The 16,322-nt window shown below is 37.0% G+C and overlaps 2 protein-coding genes across 3 annotated transcripts in view; both read left to right on the top strand.

The window, feature by feature from the left end:
- LOC119543318 (inositol 1,4,5-triphosphate receptor associated 2) overlaps positions 1 to 5,526 on the top strand; it is a 121,480-nt gene extending 115,954 nt beyond the window's left edge. The window contains exons 18-19 of the mRNA XM_037848108.1: positions 3,369 to 3,456; positions 5,476 to 5,526. The gene's annotated coding sequence lies outside the window, so the exon portion shown is untranslated. The remainder of the gene's footprint in view (positions 1 to 3,368; positions 3,457 to 5,475) is intronic.
- The window catches only part of IRAG2 (inositol 1,4,5-triphosphate receptor associated 2), a 48,521-nt gene that overhangs the window by 8,703 nt on the left and 23,496 nt on the right, over positions 1 to 16,322 (top strand). Inside the window, exons 2-8 of one of the 2 annotated variants that reach the window (XM_037848109.1) lie at positions 1,580 to 1,641; positions 2,780 to 2,860; positions 3,369 to 3,456; positions 5,476 to 5,611; positions 6,337 to 6,418; positions 14,613 to 14,659; positions 14,770 to 14,834. In XM_037848109.1, the coding sequence (XP_037704037.1) occupies positions 6,395 to 6,418; positions 14,613 to 14,659; positions 14,770 to 14,834 (136 nt within the window). In that variant the 5' untranslated portion in view covers positions 1,580 to 1,641; positions 2,780 to 2,860; positions 3,369 to 3,456; positions 5,476 to 5,611; positions 6,337 to 6,394. Of the gene's footprint in view, positions 1 to 1,579; positions 1,642 to 2,779; positions 2,861 to 3,368; positions 3,457 to 5,475; positions 5,612 to 6,336; positions 6,419 to 14,612; positions 14,660 to 14,769; positions 14,835 to 16,322 lie in introns of those variants that run through there. The other variant, XM_037848110.1, reaches the window with a different exon arrangement.

Below are 16,322 nucleotides of genomic sequence, written 5' to 3'. Positions count from 1 at the left end.
TAAGGTTTATAATCTGCATGCTTTGAGATGTTCTGTTTCTAAAACATGAGATTGCCTGGTGGGAAAGCAGATGGGCAGTTTAGATGGTCTTATACTAGCTCATTATTTCTTATGAAACACAAGCTTTGGTCATTCAAAGACAGCCTTTAGGATATGTGACCTTCAGAAACAAAATGATGGCCACTTTGGTTGCTATTGCTTGGATAGAGGTCAGGAGACAGGGTCTTGCTTCTTAATACAGTTAACAAAGGGAATTAATGTGTATGTATAGATATATAATCTTTAGTAGAGTTCCAAGTATTAGTAATCAAATAATTTTTAATTACTTAAATTTGTTGGAAATATATTTTTTTAATATATTTCCTTCTACAGGGTCTAGTATTATTATGTCAGGCTTAGTTGAGAAATGTTATTTTTACAGAAAATATTTTTATGAAATAGAATTTTTATAAAAGTGAATTTTCCATGTAATTGAACCTTTAAAATTTTTTTTTTCTGGAAAAAAATTTAAAGGCCAATTATATACTTTTTTTCATATACCTTAGCATAATGTTTATGGCTTAGAATTTCCTCAGGCCATGGAGATATAAAGCTGTTGGTCTTAAAAATAAGCACCAGATTTCTATGATTTTTAGATGCCAGGGTATCTGCTGTTAATTATCTTCCTGGCCATTAGCAATAAAAAAAAAAAAAAAAAGTGGTAGCTATTAATATGCTTCCATCTAGCAGAGCTCCCTATCCTGTTTAATTTTTGTTTTTAATCTTCTGTGGGCTGAAAAAACAGTTGAGCTTGTGAGAATTGTGTTTGTGTATAAATTCAGAGCGCACTGTCTGAGCTGAAGTGTGAAGATTTCCAACGAATAAAGGGCACGAACATCAGCATCTATTTCGGTTGTTCAAAACATTAGGGTTTATTTTCTGGTTCCTGGCTATGTTTCAGATGGTATGGGTGGTCAAATAAGTAATATGATACAATGTAACTCAGAATTAAATTGATATTTTCCCATTTCCATTATTCCAGAAAGGAGAATTAGGTGACTGCTAGGAAGATTTTAGTTAAATTAAAAAGACAAAAAATTTTTTTTTTCACAAAATAGTACAGGGAATTGAATACGTTCTGTGATTCTTAGCTCAGCTCCAAGACTGACCGGTTTTCGTCAGTCCTTGAACTCAGGTCTCCTTGTAGGAGTCTAGGGTTCTATAGAGGCTGAGTTCCCATCACTGGTAGCTCAAGCGGACTGACTGCTAAAGTATATTCCTGTTTTAAGATTGAATAATTCTATGACTCACTTCTAGAAAACAATTCCCTTGCATCTAAAAAAGTTAATTTTAAATGCCCGAGGGTGATAACAGTTTATTTGCTCTGCCTGCTTTGTCCTCCTCCATTCCCATTCTTGTGGGTTGAAATGCCATTCTCGGAAGTCATTGCTTTCCCTCTCCTTTAAACGTCTTTTTTCCTTCATGCCCCCAATTTAAAGCACCTAAAAGCGTTTGAAGCAGTGAGATGAATTAAGGGAATGATGGTGGTGGGGGGTGTTGGGAATTGTTATATTGAGCTGGTTATAATTTCTCTTTATAGCGACTATTGAGTCACTGCAAAAGAAGTTAATTAAAGGGCGACCCCATGGCTTGCTGTTTCAGGTAACTTACCTCCATATCTGTTTACCGTGGGGGAAGATGACCAATCAGTGTAACATTTTGAAGCTGATTTATAATATACAATGATTTAAATCATAAAATTAAATAAGCAACTTATAAGGAAAATGCTCTGGTGGACTTCGTTCTTTTCTGCCCTGAAAACACTTAGCAAAACAAGTGGGGAGAACTCACATTAGTGAGAGGCTCCTGATAATATGTTCCAAAGAGGAAGCATTCCAGAATCTACTTTGTCCAGCTACCGTATCTTATTAGCAAAGAGCTCGTTTTTTAGTCTTAGGCATCTCCTTTTTTGATAGCAGTTAATAATCATACACCGAATTTTTGAGCACTTTTGAGTGGGCTTTGATAGTTATTGTCTTTTTCTCTTGTTTGCATTAAATTTTCAACTCCTTTCCATCTGTTTAGCTCAAGATATCCACAGTAGAGTTTAACGTATTTTTTCCCTTGTAAAATTTAGTGAATTTCTCCTACCTTTTTATTCATAAATGAAGAACATGATTTTACAGGAAGGTTGTCACTGGAGGAAGGAAATTGAGAAAGAGGAAAGAAGGAGGGGTGATATGCCATCTATCTCCACGGCATCGTGTGGGCACATCTGTTAAAGCAGAAAAAGAAATTATTCATGTGGGAGATGAAGACTGGCATAGTGCCTAAAAAGTCCCCTGTGATAAGTTGAGCTGGAAAACCCACCCCCCCTTCTGAATATGCTTTAATCATCTTGAGAACACCAACAAAATATTCTATTATAGTATAAATGTGATCGATATATATCTACCTCTAGGACTAAGATCACACTTTTATGGCGATAAAATTTTCACAGACGCCATTTTCACTCTTCTGAGTTATGTCTCCAACAAGTTTCTTTTGTCTCTGCCTAAGGATTTCAGTGACAAAGCTACTCAGAATCGTGTTCCTGCTCTTAGAATTTCATTCCAAGATCAAGCATTGGGGAAAATGCAAAGAGAGTTTACAATGATAGGCCCTTAAACTAGAATACAAGATAATGACGTGGTCAGTTTTATGTACCTCTGGGAGTGGGACAGCTTAAGTCCCTGTGTTTTGTGTCTTTGACTCTTTCTCCATTCAGATTTTTAATCCCCTCTACCTTTTCCCATGACAGAGCTGTTTAGGTGGAGAGTTTCCTCAGTCTGAGCCCTTGTCCTACACAGATATAATTCAACAACCTCTTCAAGAACAACTGGTAAGTTTGAGTTTTTAAAAATTGTTCAATTACCAGTTGCACATCAACTAGTGGACCCCAGTAGAAATCTACTGGGGTGTTCATTTGTAGCATTAGATCTCTAAACTATGCTCCTTTTCTTTGAGAGATTATCAGATGAAGCAATGGGCACCACGAACAAGAATTCTATAACTAAGCTTGCCCCTCATCCCTACCTCCTTCCTTGAAGCCTTTGTGAGAATAAAATATCAAAGTGCCAATTATTGGGAATTGATGATATGTTATAATTCTGTTAAATTATTGAACTATGATTTAAATAAGAATGATACTTTACTCATGTGGTATACCTTTTGATCAAAAGCATGAAAGCACTTTTTCCTAATGTCACTGATTTTCTTCCTGATCACTCTCACAGGGTCATATGAGATCCGAGATATTCTTTCTACCTTTGAAGGTGAAGAGATTAGATTATGAAACATATTATGTTATGCCCCTTAAAACAGCTAACATGACTTGACTTTCCCTTCAGAAGCAGCATTACTACAAACTATATAGTGGTCAAGAATCAAGAGGACAACTGACCCCCCTGACCTTGAAACGTACATGCTGGCACACAGGTAAGCGTCGATAGCCCGTCTCCTACAGCTGATCAGACAGAGCTAGCGGGCATAATTAATTGAAAGGGGAAATAATTGATCACAATTAGATTTGTATTTTGAGAGTTGTTTAGTACTTCAACAATTATCCCTGAATCCAATCAACCAGCGTGTATTTGAGTACCTGCTTTGTGCAAGACGTCATGTTATCTGTAATAGAGAATGGTCCATAAAAAAGATCACAGACTGGAGGGGAGGTGAGAACTGGACTCAGAGTGAGGTAATCAGAGAAGGCACCATAGAAAAGGTGAGGCTTTGAAAGATGGGTTGGATTTGGAAAAGCAAGAAGTATGGAAAAATATGCCAATTAAGAACAAAAACAAAAGAAAACAATGACAACAAAAAAACAGAAGCAAGAATGCAAAAGCCCTAAGTGTTTGAAAAAGAGTCAAAGCTGGACAAGTCATTTTGGAATAAAGAGGATTTAGGTTTGGGATATAGTAGAATATACCATTGGAAAAGAAAAAGCAGGTTGAGGGTCAAATTGTGGACTATTACTGAATGCCAAGCTGAGGAGAATGAGCTTTACCCGAGCAAATGCATAAAGCAGTGACAAGCCTCATCACAATCTGGATGCAGTTGAAAGCAAGTTCATAGCTGGTCCTGAAAAGAAATGGGCTGAATATCAAAAATAAAATTAAGAAGGAATAAATAAAAAGAAACTGGAGTGATTTATGGATCATTTACGCTAGAGAAGGAAAACTTCCATTTATGGAGTGGTCACTTCGTGCCAGACAATTGACTGGTGCTTTATAGAAGTTATTTTATTCACAGTAACTCGGTGATAGTAATAACACAGCTACAACCATGACAACACTTGAAGGGTGCTTGCTATGTAGCAGGCACAGCTCTGTGTCCTGAACATACCTATTAACTCATTTAGTCCTCACCACAGTCGTAGGAGATAAAGGCTAATATAACTCTCATTTTAAAAATGAGGAAAACGAGGAACATGGAGTCAGTAAGCCCAAGATCCTGTGTCACTTCTATTCAAGGAAACCGAGGCTCAGGGTGGTATGTGGCAGGGCAGGATTTGGACTAAAAAATTCTGAGTGATGCCAAGTCTATGTGAGTTCCATTAAACTCTGCTGCTTCCTAAACACATACCAAGTTGGTTTCCCAACAAGAATGGTTTGTCATCCCACCCCCCCCCTTTAGAGTGTTCTTATCACATTGTCTAAACCTTTTCTCTTCAGGGGTTGGCAAACGTTTTCCATAAATAACTAGATAGTAAATATTTCAGGCTTTCCAGGACATGTGGTCTCTTTCCCATCTACCCAGCTCTGCTGTACTAGCACAAAAGCAGTCATAGATAATATGTAAATGAATGAGGGTGGCTGTGTTGCAATAAAACTTTATTTACAAAAACAGTTTGGCTAGATTTGGCCTGCAAGCTGTAGTCTGCTGGCCCCTTAGCTGCTTAGTGGGCAAGGGTTTCTCTGTTCCCCTTTTTTTTTTTTTTTTTTTCATAACTTTTGGTATTTCCATCCCATGTAACTAGGCATCCAGGAGTTTATCTTAAAAGTTAACAGAATTGAGCTAACAGAATTAGCTCATTTGAAAGTTATCACCTTTCTGCATATATCCTACATTTCACAATAAGAAATATACTGAAACTGTAGAACTGTAACCCATAACATCCTTTGAAATTACCTATATAACTGCTTGTGGAGATGTACTTTGAAAGTTAACACCTTTCTGTGTATATGTTATAATTTACAACAATGGAAATAACTGAAATTGTGGAACGGTAACCTATAACATTCTTTGAAATTTGCTCTCCAGCTACTTGTTAAATCGTACTTTGAAAATTATCACTGTTTTATATATATGTTAAAGTTCATTAAAAAAAGTTAACAGAATTGAATTGGATTTTGCTTTTTCAAAAATAATTCAATCACTCAAGAGTGGAAGAATTTATATTTTAATATGGCTTGAACCAGAAATTAATCTTTATTTTCATTCTTGTCTGTTCTGCAGATCCCTTTTATCTGGACAGCCTTACAGGGATTCCAAGACTGGGATTGACAACTTTCTCATGTGTAGCCAACGAAATCCATGCTTCAACTGAAAGGCCAATAAAGGATCATACTTTGAATGTGGCAAGAGGACACAAGTAAGTTAAAAGAGCAAAACTTTACCTGCCCTTCTCTATGTGGGTGGCAATGTATGTCATTGCCTAACATTTTAATCAGTTTTAGGTATCAATATTCTGAGATCATAACCTCTTTGCTTAAGTTTTGCAACTTCTCTAACTTTCTGCAAATCAGCTATTTTAAACAGACATCTCTCTCTTCTTGAAGTGTAGTTTTCTAGCTGTTTTGAATTTCCTAACTAAAATATAAATTAGGCTACCAAAAATGTTTCCCAGTTTTCAGGAATATGCTACATATCTCTAAGTTAACTTAGATAGCTTTTGCTCATAATTTCTGTTCTTTTTTCACTCAAGGCTAATTAAAGTCTTTGGAAATGTATCCCTTTCCTTGTACTCCACTCTCTCCAGATGCTCCTCTGTGCTCACCTGCTTTTTTAAATACACTCGTCTTCCTTAGGAAAGGTTCAGAAATGTCAGCTGACGTTTGTGGGCAATATTTACCCAAGAGAAATTTCCTTTCTGTATTGAGGGCGAGGAAGCAAGACTTTGAATTACAAATTCTTTATTTTCATTTTTGGCTGGCCTCTCTGTGGAGGAGGTGAGAGCTCTCTTCCGTTACGCTTTACTGAAGCCACGGACTTAAGTAGAAATTGTGTAATATTTGGTGTGTGCAGGGTGGGGGGGTGGGGTGGCTGTTATAGTTAGATATCTGCTAAAAAATGATTTCCTGTATTTTCTATTGCCAGGTGCCCAGGCCCCAGTGGCGGCCCTCACCCACAAACAGACCTTTCAAGTTGTATCAGGATGAGCAATGACCTAAGTATGGAAGTGAGTACTGGACTAGATTTCAATTTCAGTTTTAGTGCTATCTTATCCTGGTTCTCTTTCTATAGGTATTCTTTTTTTAAAAAGCATCATGGACACTCTTATAACAAGTATGAGTTTTATACCACAAAACTCAGATGCATGAGAAATATCAACCTTTGACATCAAAATATTCAAATCCAGTCATTTGTCGGGGGGTTTCTATACCTCCTATAGTATGGACTCTGGGCTGTATAACCAAATGGAGATTTGAATGAGGTGTGCTGAACTTATTGTTTGAGAGGAAGACTCTCATTTGGGATTTAATTTCAGTAATAACTACAGAAGTCTCAGATCCCTTTGACTCTTAAGAATTCAGATCAAGACAAGATAATCTTCGAGAGGATGACTTTATGTTGAAGGCCACTAGGTAGGGTAATGTAGGTGCAATGGCACTTCTCTACCCAAGAGGAGGATAACACTATATGCCTGGGAAGGTCACTTAGGGAAACTCCCCAGGTTGTGGGGATGTGGCTAGAGCACCCGGGATCAGTTGTTCCTCGGTCTGCAGCCTGAGTGTGACAATCAAATGAAGCAGACAGTTCTGTTTCAAGACCTGGCAATCCATCATTCTTCCTTTTTAAAAAAGCAGATGTATTGAGATGTAATTCACATACCAAGCAATTTGCTAATTTAAATTGTACAATTAAAGGGATTGTAGAATATTCACCGAGTTGTTCAACCATTGCTACTATCAATTTTAGGTTATTTCACTGCCACCAAAAGAAACCCTGTGTCCATTAGTAGCCACTCTCTATTTCCCAGGCCTAGACAACTAATCTACTCTCTGTCTCTATGGATTTGCCTATTCTGGACATTTTATAAAAAAAATGAAATCATATGCTATGTGGTCTTTTGTCACTGGTTTCTTTCAATTAGCATTATGTTTTCAAAGTTCATCCATTTTGTATCATATGTCAGAATTTCATTTCTTTTTATGGTCAAATAACATTCCATTGTATTTAGAGACTACATTTTGTTTATTCATTGATCAGTAGATAGATATTTGGGTTGTTTCCTCGTTTGGGCTATTAAGGTAATGGTGCTATGGACATTTCATGTACAAGTTTTTGGGTGGGCATGTTTTAAATTCTTTTGGATATATACCTAGGAGTAGAATTGTTGGGTCATATTGTGGCCTCTATGTTTACCATTTGAGGAACTTCCAAATTGATTTCCAATGTGGCTGTACCATTTCACATTCCCACCAGCAAAGTACAAGGGCCCCAGTTTCTCTACATCCTTGCCAACGCTTGCCTGTATTTTTATTATTGCACCCTAGTGGGTGTGAAATGGCATTTTAGTGGTTTTCATTTTCATTTTCCTAATGACTAATGATGTTGAGTATCTTTTCATGTGCTTATTGGCCATTCATATATCTTCTTTGGTGATATGTCTATTCAGATCCTTTGCACATATTTGAATTGGGATTTGTGTTTTTATTACTGGGTCTTAAGAATTCTTATTCTTTCTTTTAAGTGTGTGTTTCTGACTTTTTTATGTTCATTAATACCTATCTTGAGTGGCTAAGAAAAAGGAAAAATCTATTTTGCTATAATTTAGCAATTTTTGTGACGCTTTAATAAAGGAAGTTGAACTTTGAAGCTTACAGAATGTCTGGGTATTATCTGACACTTTTTCCCTTTTATCTGGCATGATTTCATCAAGAAAGGGGAAGAAAGAAGCATCAGTTATGTACTGGGTACTGTGTAGGAAAGCATTTCCACATGTCGTCTTACTAATCTCCACAATTTTGAGTGGTAGTTATTCTCTGTTTTTCACAGACAAGGCAACTGAAGTTCAAGGAGGTTAAAAACTTGCCCAAGATCCCTCAGCTAGTAAGTTAGCAAACCTGGGATTCAAAATCAGCTTTGTCTGGCTTCCAGAGGATATGCCCTTTCCACACTGAATTTAGTCATTTCAATCATAATGATCACTCATTGTTTCTTTGAAAGTATTTTTTTGTTTGTTTGTTTGTTTGGCTAAGAAATAGGCTGCTTTATGTATCTGAAAAGGACCTTCTAATCTACTCTCTTTAGGATATGTAATTTGAGTTGTTTTGTCTGTGGCCCTGATACTCATTAAGTAATAGAAGCTAACAGGGATCACAGTAGAAACTCCTGTCAAATGCTTCTGGGGAAATGTCAGTGTTCCATGATTTTCATGCTAACTTCTGTGACCTTTCTTCCATAAACTTCATGAACTATGTGGGCTACACTTTGTAGCTGATACCACCAGTTTTCACCTTCATACTCCAGGTTTCTTCTCCCCTGAAGATACTATGCAAACTGTTAGCTCCACTCTCTACTCCCCCCACCCCTGTCCTTTGTGCAAAATCCCACCTCCCACCCCTTTGTGCTCCCAACCCCGTCTCTTACACAAACAGAAAGCTCTCCTTCTTTAGAAAATGCTTTTCTAAGCATTTTAAAATGATTGATAAGTAACAAGGAATTAGAATAAAATATAAGATGAAATTCTAAAGACCATAATCAGTGTTCATCCCAGCAGGCCCTAAAATGATTGCTCCTTGGCTCTAAAATACAGGATTTTTGTCAAACAACTTGACCTGGTATTCAAGTCCTTATGTAATTTGGTCACAACCTACCCTTCCACCCTTATTTCCCGCATTGCTGCCTTATAGTTGTCCCTACATGTCAGTCAAACTAGGGAGCATATATTGCACAGATCTGTTTATGCTAACTCCTCTGCCTGGAACCCTGTATACTTCTCCGCTCTCAAAATTCTAGAGTACTGTCAAGGCCCAATTCAAAAACCAACTGTTCCAGAAAACCTTTCTTGTGCTAGCATAAAATGATGACTGTCAAGTGTCTCCAGTCTTTCCTGAGGTGGGAATCATAATGGATAGGAACTGGGAGACAGATTTCTTTCCCTGAATCTGCCTCTATGTGACTCTGGAAAAGTCACATCTTTTGGTCCTCAGGCTCCTCATTTATCAACTGTTGCACTCAGGGAAAAGATCTTTTCACTCTCTCCTTTTAGATGTCTGTAATTCTTTGTCCTCCCTTTCTTGTCACCTTGCATTCTGGTTGCCTTATAGCTATTTGTTTTCTTATATTTATTGCTGTATTAGGTTGTAAACATGGAGTACAGTGCCCTTATTTGAATTATAACCTATGTATCTCTGGCACCTGGCATAGAGTTGGGGCTCAAGTAGCTACCCTTCTAATATTTATTGGATGAGTATTTCCTTACTTTTGTACTCCCTACAAGGTCTGTTTACAAGATTGAGAGTGAGCCCTCAATGAACTTGTTGAACGAACAACCTTGCCCTGTTGCTTTCTGACTCCTTTTTTGGCCTGGTGTTTCCAGGACTTGAGATTTATTTTTTAATCCTTCCCCATATCCATAGAGTAAGCTATTTTATAGCAGCTTTTTTTCAGAAGGCACTTTGTGAGATAACAGCGAACATTATCTCACAGTGGTTCTGGGTGAGCAAAGGACTGTAACAAGTTTAATGTCTTGAAAGCAGCTCTAAATGGCTATGCTCAGTCTCCACTATTTTCCATGTCCCATAGTAAAATAATTTGGGGTCCAGTTTGGGACATTCTTGGGGAGAATGAAGCTACTTTATTGACCCAAGGAATTAGTTTGTTCAGAATATGTTGGTGTAGAAAAGAAAAAAAATTATCTCCAGCCTTTTTCTTTTAGAGATTTATATTGAAATATTTATGGTTGAAATGTTACAATATCTTGTTTTTGCTTCAAAATATGCAGGGGAAAAATAATGCAAGGGTAGGTTTAATGGGTGAGAATACTGATGAAACAAGATTGGCTATGGGTTGATAATTGTTGATCTGCATGAGGGGTACAAAAGGATTCATTATTCTATTCTGTCTACTTTTGTATTTATTGGAAATCTTCCCCTGTAGCATCTTAGAATTTTTAGCTGTAGATGATAGGCTGTGGAATCAGGCAGACCTGGATTTGAAGACTTGCTCTATTACTGATTAGCTGTTTGAATTTAGACAAGTGGCCTAACCTCTCTGAATTTGCTTGTGTCACCCATAAAACAGAAATAATGCTTTTTGGGGTTCTTATGAGGATTCAAATACACACACACACACGCACACACACGCACACACACACACACACACACACACACACATACGCATACACATCTGCAATGGCTAAGTTCTGGCCTAACCATTCCATGAAGACAATTCAAGTAGGTCCTATTTAGAAGAAAGGAAAATCTTAATGCTCTAATTCCTGACTTGCTGATGAACAGGAAGGCCTTTCTTTTTCCCAGTGTTTGCAAGAATCTCCAAGGGTGCACACCATTGTCACCACCTAGCAGATCCCAGATAAGGATGCTTAATCTCTTAAGATGTTGTGGAGAAAGGAAGTTGGGTTCTCCCCTCCCATCTCTGTAGTCCTTTTTGTTTGTCGTCCACACTGCCCACAGGCCCTAACTACACCAAACTGACCTCCTCGGAACTCGGTCTGGACCGCTGGTGAGAGGATTCTCCTTTCTAGTTTCAGCCCTTTCTGAGAGGGGTCCCATAGCAGTGTTGGGAGGTTCTTTGTAATGTTGTTGTTTAAATTCTCCTTTGCCTTTCAAGGCCCCTGGACAATTCAGCAGGACTGGACAGTAGTTCATCTTCCACTGAATTTAGCACCACCACTCCCTTCAGTGCCTAGATCACACTTTGCCCACACTTCCTGAATTCCCTCTTGTGCTTGGCCATCCTCTCTCCAGATTCTAGTTGTCCCTCCTCCCAGTCTGTCTTCCTTTCTTCATCTACTGCTGTCACCAGTGAGTCTGAACACCAGTTGTGGCAGGATCCAAGTTTTATCCAAAAGTTTTCTGGTCCTCAGCAAAACTGGACACGTGATTAGGTATTTATATCTCCAAATACTCCAAGAACTAAGAAGTTCCATGGAAGTTCTGTGACAACGAAACTCTCTCTGCCTTACTCCAACCTCAGACCTGACCCTACCGGGTTGCTTTGTAACACATGTGAGGCACCTGCTTTATGGTAAGCACTTGAAAGAGGGTAGCTGTCATTGTCACTGAGACTCAGGATTGTTGGCAGTGTGACTCTCAGAGGATACCTTCTAAGAGGTTAGGGGATCTGGAGAAGAATTTCTGTTTTTCCTTTGGCCATTCAAAAAAAAAAAAATACCAATTATTAAATGTCTTGCTGTTCCTCTGAGGTCTCCTTCATGTTATTACACGCTTTTGTCTAAGATATATTATCACTGGGGAGAGGTGATTTATGAGGCAAAGAACAGGATTAATTTAAAAATATCTCAGAAGACTTTCTGGCCATGTGTTTCCTGTTCTCTCAGGCTGTGCGTGGGTGCAGCATTAATAACCTTGGAGAATAAATAACATTGCCAATTGCAAAATCGGGACATGAAGAAGTTGACTGATAACTGTATTATAAATGAACCTCAAAGTGGTGGGTGTGGCCTGTAGGTCTGAGGGTGTGGTGTACTTTTAGTTAGAAATTGAAAAAAAAATAAAAACAAACACCTGTGAGGGGATTTAGTTTTGTTTAGTTTCCAGCAGTTGTAATCTTTTAAAGTGGAATTTGACATTCTTTCTCTCCTACGAACATTGAAACTGACAACTGAGTTAAGTCAAGGTGTGTGTTTTTTGTTAGAATGAAGTAGTTCTATATAGATGCCCTTGTTCAAGATACATAGAATAAAAATTATTTCTCATACAATCATATTAATTTATTTGGCTAGCATTAATTATCTAAAACAGGTCAAATAGTAAACATTACATTGGTAACACAAATATTTATTATTGGAATTTTGATTTCTGATCATAAAATCTCTGTACTAAAAGGGGTATTTTATCTAGGAGTGCAAAATAAAGGAAATTCAGGAGATGATCTAGGCTAACTAATTGCCCTTACTAATATCTTAAAAGTTTTCTTATTGTTCTTCATATATTTCTCCTGAAATATTGAAATAATACTGCTTGTGTGTGTGTGTGTGTGACCTGCATTTGCTGGCCCAGCCCATGGGAGAATCTGTCTCACTTTGTTCCCTGAATACCTTGGCTACCCCACCCTGCGTTAGGCTCGTCCTGTCAGAAGCAAATGGGCTGGACCATGGATTTTCTCGTGAATGTGAGCAGGGTAATATTTGAATGGCTGGCACAGGAAGAGCTTTCTTCCTGCTCTAAGCTCTGGGCCAGTGTTAGACTCATTGACTTGAGCAGTCTGCTACCAGTAAGTACTTCTCTCTTCTGAACTTACCTTTTCTTGCTCCTAATCAGTCTCCTGATTTATTTCCTTGGTTTTAAAAGATATCCAGTATATTTTCATAATCTGCCCGGGTCTCACGATGGGTGTATACAAGCATGTTCTTCTGTGGGTCAGGGATCCTGGTTTGAATAGGGGTGACTTTTGAAGCTGGGAAGAAAACAGTACAATGGTAGAAAGTTTTTGCTGAGTTATACCCCACCTCCAAACACACAGAACCTGAGGGGCTGTATCTCCAACTTTCATGAACTATAATAATCCTAAATTTGAAAAAAAAAAAAAAAGAAAGAAAAGAAAAGAAACAACAAACTTCTTTGCCCTGGTTATTCTTGTAAAGAAGGGGGAAAAAATGATGTTAGATGCAATTTATGACAATCTAGGATTGAGAGTTGTTGTATATTGGGTTATTTTCTGATCGTTGAGATTTATGAAGATTAATTACTTGAGAGTAATATCTAGTGGCTTACCATGCAACTGCTCTAGAACAATGCAGGAATGTGTCTACTAAATATATGAGATTTCTCCAAAATCACAGAATTATTGTTTAATCAATCAATATATTTATGTAAAGGCTTCTCACCAAAACATTCCATGTACAAGGTATAAAAGAAGAGAAGGACTTACACAGAGTATTACCTCTCCACTAGCCGGCATTCGCTTTTGCTCAGAAGCAGTTCTGTCTGTAGAGATAGTTGTATTTAATCCAATCTGGGCATGAAGCCTGGCTCCATTGTTTGGAATTCTCTTGGGAAATTACTTTATGTTACTGGCCTCAATTTACTTACCTGCAATAGGTAAATATTCTATAATCTTAGGCCTACTGCATAAGGTTGTTGGCAGAATTAAATGAGATGATACTTAAAAGGGCTTTTGTAAACTTGAACCTGCTAAACAGACCAAATTTGCTATTATTGTACTGGATAACTATAAACTCAGCAACCCCTTGTTAAATCTTTACCTTTCTGTGACTTTGGTAAGTATTTCTTGGATAGATTCTGAATACTTTGTATGATTTTCCTCCATAGAAACCTATTGGTTGTGGCAGTTAAAAAAGGAGGTCTGTGTTTGATTATAGAATAGTTAAATGTCTTCCTTCTTTCATTGTCTGCATGTGTTTTTGATGTATCAGGATGATTTCAGTTTTAATTTGTTAAATTTTAATTTGTTTTCTTTTCCTAAATAAATTCAATAATAATAATGAAAATACGCTTATTAGTTTAAAAAAATTATGTTCATACTGTAATGTTTGAAAGAGACGAAATGAGCTTACAAACCCTGAATGTCCTAAAGTTCCTTCCAAATAGGGAATTCCCAGCAGAGATCAAAAGGCTCAAATGGGACTTTCAAACACTTACCTTAACAGTTTGGAACCAAGGTTTCGTTATTTTGAGCACCAAGTAATAGGTATTGACTTAGATTTAATCCTTCAGATCTTTGAGATACGAATTGTTTAAAACATATGATTCATCTAGCTAGAAAATTGAGAACCATGTTTAAATCACCAAGTCAAAAGTTTTAGGTTGAGTAAAATTTTCATAATAGAAATGTTGTTTCATGCCCATGTAGAATGTTCTGTTTAAAGAAAAATGAAATTTCATGATTTAAGTTCATGAAAGAAACTCTTTAACTGCCCTTTAAGTTTAGAATTTGTTTTACCCCCAAATTTATCAGGCTTTCTTTAAAAATAGCATGCTTGTAAATATACTTAAAATTGGATTTTTTTTGTAAATACAGCTTTGAGGAAGCAGGTACATCAGTATACCCTATACCATCTCATTCCCATATCCTTTCCAAAAGAGCAAAGTAGATGTGGATTTGTTTAAAGTAGTATGAAAATGTTTGCTTAAAATAACCTCTCTGGAATGGAAAATGTCAAGTTGTTGAACTTATATCTCCTTTTTTTCTTTTGCCTTGAGGAGAATGGTGTTGAAAGCTTACATTCTGAGAGCCTGCCACAGTCCAGGTTTGCCTGTTTTGTTTTGTGTGTATGAATTTGTATGCATATAAATATAATTTTTAAGGGAATTCTTTGGACCTCACACTACAAAATATTTTTTTCTACCCTTTTGACAGGGAATATTCCACACTACCACCACCTGGACACACTTCATCCGTGGAGAGTACTGTAACTTCAAGTGGTGAGTGGACTTGGGAGAAATATAAACTTAGAGTACAGAAATTATAACTATCAGCCTGATGTTCTCTGACTGCCGAGGTGTATGCAAATGAAAACAACATAGGCAAATACTCCTCTTGCACAGCATTCATGCTGTTAGTTTCTTCCTGTTGGTAGATTCCGGCTCAGAAATTTTGAGTATGGCTTCTGGTGACTTTGACTGTAAATCGTTCTGTGAGAAAGAGAAGAATACAAGATCCTCATCTGCTGTGATAGGTTCCCAAGGTAGCCTGTTAAAGGGTATAGGTCTAGTTTCCATTCTAAAATGTAAGCAAACCTATAAGTTGCTGGGGTAACTATCCTCAATAACTCTGTAATATTAGTTTATAAAAGAGCTTTAAAGACCGAATTAGTCTGGAGAAGAAGAGTCCAAGAGGTGACCATAGCCTTCATTTATGAGGATGTTACCAGTATTTTCTTTTTCAATTCCATAGAGCAAAAAATACTATCAGTATTTAATTTTTATTGTGATAATATATATAAAACACTAAATATCCCATCTAAATTATATATTTTAAGGGTATTTAAATATTTCCTAATGGCAAAGATTAATTTGACACATCTGGGTCACAATTGTGGCACAGCTGTCAAATTACCTGCTTAGGGACTTCTCAGATGCCTAATTAGAATCTTTCAAGTCAGGAGGATGAACCAATTAGGGATGGTCCATTCAGTAGGCAAGAGATAAACTAAATGATATGTTAAATCCTTCTCTGCCATGTGGCTCTGAAAACAAAATATTTATTCTTATCATTCCCAGTGAGATATCACTATAGATGACACTTATGGGAAGCAGACTCCTATTTCCACCCTCAAAAATCAGTCAAGGTTAATGTACCCATTCTTTTCTTTGAACTAGATATTTACATTTGTGATATTGGTGCTAGAGTAACTACAGAATTGCAGAAATGGAACCCATTCCGTGGATTAATTGAAGAATCTTTATGCACCACTTCACACTGAAAAAGGACATTTTCATTTCAAACTACGTTAAGATACCACTTTTCTTCTGTCAGATAGACAATGATGCAGATGTTTGATTGCACTTTGTGTTGCTAAGGTTGTGGGAAAAAAAGAATTCTCATACATTGCAGTAGGGAATATGAATTATTATAACAAATATGGGGAGGAAATTTCCAATATCTATAAAACATGTAAATATACAAGCCCTGTGATATAACAATTCAATTTCTGGGAATTTATCCTATAGATACACATACACATGTTCAAAATGACATACGCATAAGTTAGATTGCAGCATTGTCTGTAATAGCCAGGTATTGGAAACAAGGAGACTATCAATCATTAGAAGACTGGTTAATATATTTTGCATGTAATGGAATACTTTGCAGCCATAAAACGTTATAAGTAAAATCTACTTAAAATTATATCCAAGAAATACTGTTTCTTGAAAAAGGCAAAGTACAGAACATTATGAAAAACATGCAAA

The sequence above is a fragment of the Choloepus didactylus genome, chromosome 8, assembly GCF_015220235.1.
Source record: "Choloepus didactylus isolate mChoDid1 chromosome 8, mChoDid1.pri, whole genome shotgun sequence".
NCBI classification, from domain to species: Eukaryota; Metazoa; Chordata; class Mammalia; order Pilosa; family Megalonychidae; genus Choloepus; species Choloepus didactylus.
This window is presented reverse-complemented; position numbering and strand designations above follow the sequence as displayed.